This window comes from Contarinia nasturtii, unplaced genomic scaffold, assembly GCF_009176525.2.
Source record: "Contarinia nasturtii isolate CC-2019 unplaced genomic scaffold, AAFC_CNas_1.1 Cnas_scaffold_6456, whole genome shotgun sequence".
NCBI classification, from domain to species: Eukaryota; Metazoa; Arthropoda; class Insecta; order Diptera; family Cecidomyiidae; genus Contarinia; species Contarinia nasturtii.
This window is the reverse complement of record NW_022203713.1, coordinates 1-4422: the sequence shown is the minus strand read 5'-3', so window position 1 is coordinate 4422 and position 4422 is coordinate 1. Positions and strand designations below refer to the sequence as shown.

Here is a 4422-nt window from a genome sequence, read left to right as displayed (position 1 = left end):
TTGTGAGACGTTGCTGAATGCATTGACATTTCGTCTAAAACTGAGAATACCAAGAATACCAAGAGTACCTTCAATTTCGGTGAATATCTCAAGTAATATTCCATGTGTCTACCCCCTAGGTTCAAATGCATCTGTTATTTATTTTGTTGTTCACATCACACAAAGCGACGCACATTAATATGCCACAAAATCATCTTCAATCGTGTTTTCTACATGAAATATGCATAGAAAACATGTTTTGGGGTGAATTTAATTTTTTGGCCTAATCAATACCTTTCCTACACTAGGTGTGCGGAAAAGTAAAACTTCAAAACATTCATTCAGTGAACGAAAGCATTGTGTGAATATTTCCTCAAAAAAAATCAATGAAAGTATTTTTGTTATTTTTTAAATTCACAGCGGTGAATACAATGCAGAATGACTCAACGGTATTTGAACAAAGATATGTGCAAAGATTCCATTTTCAGTATAAATTAAGGTTGCGGTTGAACTCAAATTTCACATTAGAAATCAATATATTTTCCAGTTATTTCGAACTATTGAGGGCTATAAGATGTCGTTTTTTGGAAATCTTCTTCTGTTTTCGTGTTTTTCATTTATTTTAGCGCATCCAATGATTCAATCTAACGAGGTTTTAATAAGTTTGGAAAATGAATACAGGTATATTATAATTTTTGTTGTTTGCAAGATTATTCGACCTGTGAATATATGTTGCTTTATTCAATTAGAGAAATTGCTGAGTTGCCAGGTGTTTCAACGGTAATTGGTGGGTGAGTGATCTTCATGAATATTTATTCTACAATTTGAATATTTTATACATTTTATTTTCATATTTAAGTGCTGTGAAAGCTATACCCCATGCCATTAATATAGCAAGGGATCCATTGGGTGGAACTCTTAAAATGTTTGGTTCATTAGTTGGTTGATAACGTTCAAAGCAGAAAATGCAGCAGCCCAGTCTTAAATTTTTTATTTTCTTCTGAAATCTACAAAGCAACAATTTGATTAGGATAAACTTTCAATTTACATTTATTTAAAATGACGTGTGAATTGGTGTGTAAAAATAAAAGATTTTCAAAAAATGTATTCTTTTAAATATTTATTTAACCGTTTCAAATGTGATTTAAAACAAGCGGTAATCGTTCTTCGGTTGCATTTCATTTGGAATCTGGCCGTTTATGTATGCACGTCCCCGTTGTAGATCTTTTTGTTCGATCTCACCGTATTTCAAACACAATATATGAAATTGAATATGAAGATTGAAAAACTAAAAATTCTCTCATTTGAACAACAAATTTCGTTTTTTTTTTTTGCTCTTCACTTTTGTGGCGAAAATCCCTGGCAAACCTCTTTGATGAGCAAAAAAAAGGTCTTCACTTTTAGAATCAAAAACCCTAGCAAATTCGAATAATTTTCGCGAAAAAAATTTTCTCATCCAAATCACAGGGGGGGTAGACCACCCCCTACCCACCCCCCCTCGCACATTAATGGTGTAAATGTATCTTATTGAAGTACTGAGTTATGTAAACCAGAGATTCCCAGTGGACTCGAGCATATGTATAAAATAAAATTGGAAATTGCATCGAGGATTTCACTCAGGAACTGACATAAATGTCATATACATCGCGCATGCTATATGAATTTCAGCCTAAAAATGGACAAAATGAGATGGACACAAGTCAAAGAACAATCAGAACCTTTGTTTTTTTTAAAACTTTTTTTACTTTTTGACGTGCGCCAAAAAATATGCAAAAATACAATAATTTGCCAGTTTCGAATCACATGTATCAGTTGAAAATTGCCGCAATCCTTTTCACGGTGAAACATTCAAACCGTTGATAGAAACGAAAAATTCATTGTCCATGAATTTCGGTGTTATAAAATCAATCCAAATATTTACTTTAATATTTGCATTTGATATCTTAATTCTTAATATTTGCAGTTGTTAGCTCATCATTTCGATGAATTTTGAAACAATAAACTTAAAGAACAAATGAACAAAAGCATTGTGTGAATAATTACTCGGCGGAAAACAATAGAAATATTTTTGTTATTGTGCATAAATTGCGCGTCAAATTCACGCTGACTTCATAGCATTCAAAGAAATATGTACGAAAAATACCATTTTCAGAATATATAAAGGTTGCGACTGAACTCAATACAGCTTAGTAACGTTATCAAGCTGTGTATCGGTAAACTGATTTCCATAAAAAGATGTCAATTTTACTATTACGAATTCTCCTACTGCCATCGTGTATTTCATTTGTTATGGCACAATGTGCTGCGACGATAAACTCGGAAAAAAGAACGGAAAATGAAGAAAACGTTTCTGTTCCGGAAAAGTTTGAAGATTTGCCAATTCAAGAAGCCACAGACACGCCTGATAAATTAGAAAGCAACAATTTTGTTCAGGAAGAGATCAAACCAGAGCAATACGCAAAAGATGAACAAAACTTGCCAATTCAAAGAATCATAAACACACCCGATGAAGAAAGTAGTCCGGAAAAGGTCGAAAATCTGAAATTCAGTACGGATCAACCGAGTTTGGATTCTGAAAAGAACACAGCTGCGCCATATGAAGAAGGCACCGACGATTCCGTTTCGAAAACAGTCGACCCTAACGGAATCACAAATAATGAACAGAGTTTGCAGACTGAAGTGAGCACAGACACGCCCGACAAAGTAATAGGCGAGAATTTTGTTTCGGAAAAGATCGAACCCGAAAAATTCGCAAGAGATGAAGCAAATTTGCAGACTGAATTGAACACGGACAGGCCCGATGAAATACTGGGCGAGAATTTCGTTTCAGAAAAGATCGAACCAGAGAAATCCACAAAAATTGGAGCGAATTTGCAAAGTGAAGGCACCACGGATACCGCCGATGGAGACAAAGATGGGGAAAAGGTTGAACCTCAGAAATTCAGTACGGATCAACCGAGTTTGAATTCTGAAAAGAACACAGCTGCGCCATATGAAGAAAGCACAGACGATTCCGTTTCGAAAACAGTCGACCCTAACGGAATCACAAATAATGAACAGAGTTTGCAGACTGAAGTGAGCACAGACACGCCCGACAAAGTAATAGGCGAGAATTTTGTTTCGGAAAAGATCGAACCAGAGAAATCCACAAAAATTGGAGTGAATTTGCAAAGTGAAGGCACCACGTATACCGCCGATGGAGACAAAGATGGGGAAAAGGTCGAACCTCAGAAATTCAGTACGGATCAACCGAGTTTGAATTCTGAAAAGAGCACAGATGCACCATATGAAGAAAGCACAGACGATTCCGTTTCGAAAACAGTCGTCCCCAACGGAATCACAAATAATGAACAGAGTTTGCACACTGAAGTGGGCACGGACACGCCCGACAAGATAATAGGCGAGAATTTTGTTTCGGAAAAGATCGAACCCGAGAAATCCACAAAAATTGAAGCGAATTTGCAAAGTGAAGAGACCACGGATACGGCCGATGGAGACAAAGATGGGGAAAAGATTGAACCTCAGAAATTCAGTACGGATCAACCGAGTTTGAATTCTGAAAAGAGCACACATGCGCCATATGAAGAAAGCACAGACGATTCCATTTCGAAAACGGTCGATCCCAACGGAATCACAAATAATGAACAGAGTTTGCACACTGAAGTGAGCACGGACACGCCCGACAAAGTAATAGGCGAGAATTTTGTTTCGGAAAAGATCGATCCAGAGAAATCCACAAAAATTGGAGCGAATTTGCAAAGTGAAGACACCACGGATACGGCCGATAGAGACAAAGATGGGGAAAAGGTTGAACCTCAGAAATTCAGTACGGATCAACCGAGTTTGAATTCTGAAAAGAACACAGCTGCGCCATATGAAGAAAGCACAGACGATTCCGTTTCGAAAACAGTCGACCCTAACGGAATCACAAATATTGAACAGAGTTTGCAGACTGAAGTGAGCACAGACACGCCCGACAAAGTAATAGGCGAGAATTTTGTTTCGGAAAAGATCAAACCCGAAAAATTCGCAAGAGATGAAGCAAATTTGCAGACTGAATTGAGCACGGACATGCCCGGTGAAAAAGGTAGCGAGAATTTCGTTCCAAAGAATGCCAAACTTGAAGAACCCGCAAAAGATGAAGTCAATTTGGAAGAGAACACAGACACGCCCCAAGAAGAAAGCAGAGGGAATTCTGTTCCAGAAGAGGCTGCAATTCAAAAACATCCAAAAAACCCGAGTTTGCAATCCTCGAACAAGTATATAATGAATTGATACAACATTTTTCTATGAATTAACAACATTTTGTTTTATTACTATAGCGACGTTGTCATGAAAGTGCCATTCTCTTGGAAAAAGTTGAAAGAAAAGCTTTGGGAAGGGTGAGTAGTATACCTTACTAAACTAGATTTAATGTTTTTTAATTTTGTTTTCATATTAAAG

The 4422-nt window shown here is 36.9% G+C and overlaps 1 protein-coding gene across 1 annotated transcript; it reads left to right on the top strand.

Moving 5' to 3' along the window:
- Positions 1–2214: 2214 nt before the first annotated feature.
- Positions 2215–4361, top strand: LOC116351859 (dentin sialophosphoprotein-like; the record flags this gene model as incomplete). The annotated part of the gene is made up of 2 exons (XM_031784006.1): positions 2215–4238; positions 4302–4361. Coding segments are annotated over exons 1-2 (2084 nt in total), but the record flags the coding sequence as incomplete, so codon positions are not given.
- Positions 4362–4422: the final 61 nt, after the last annotated feature.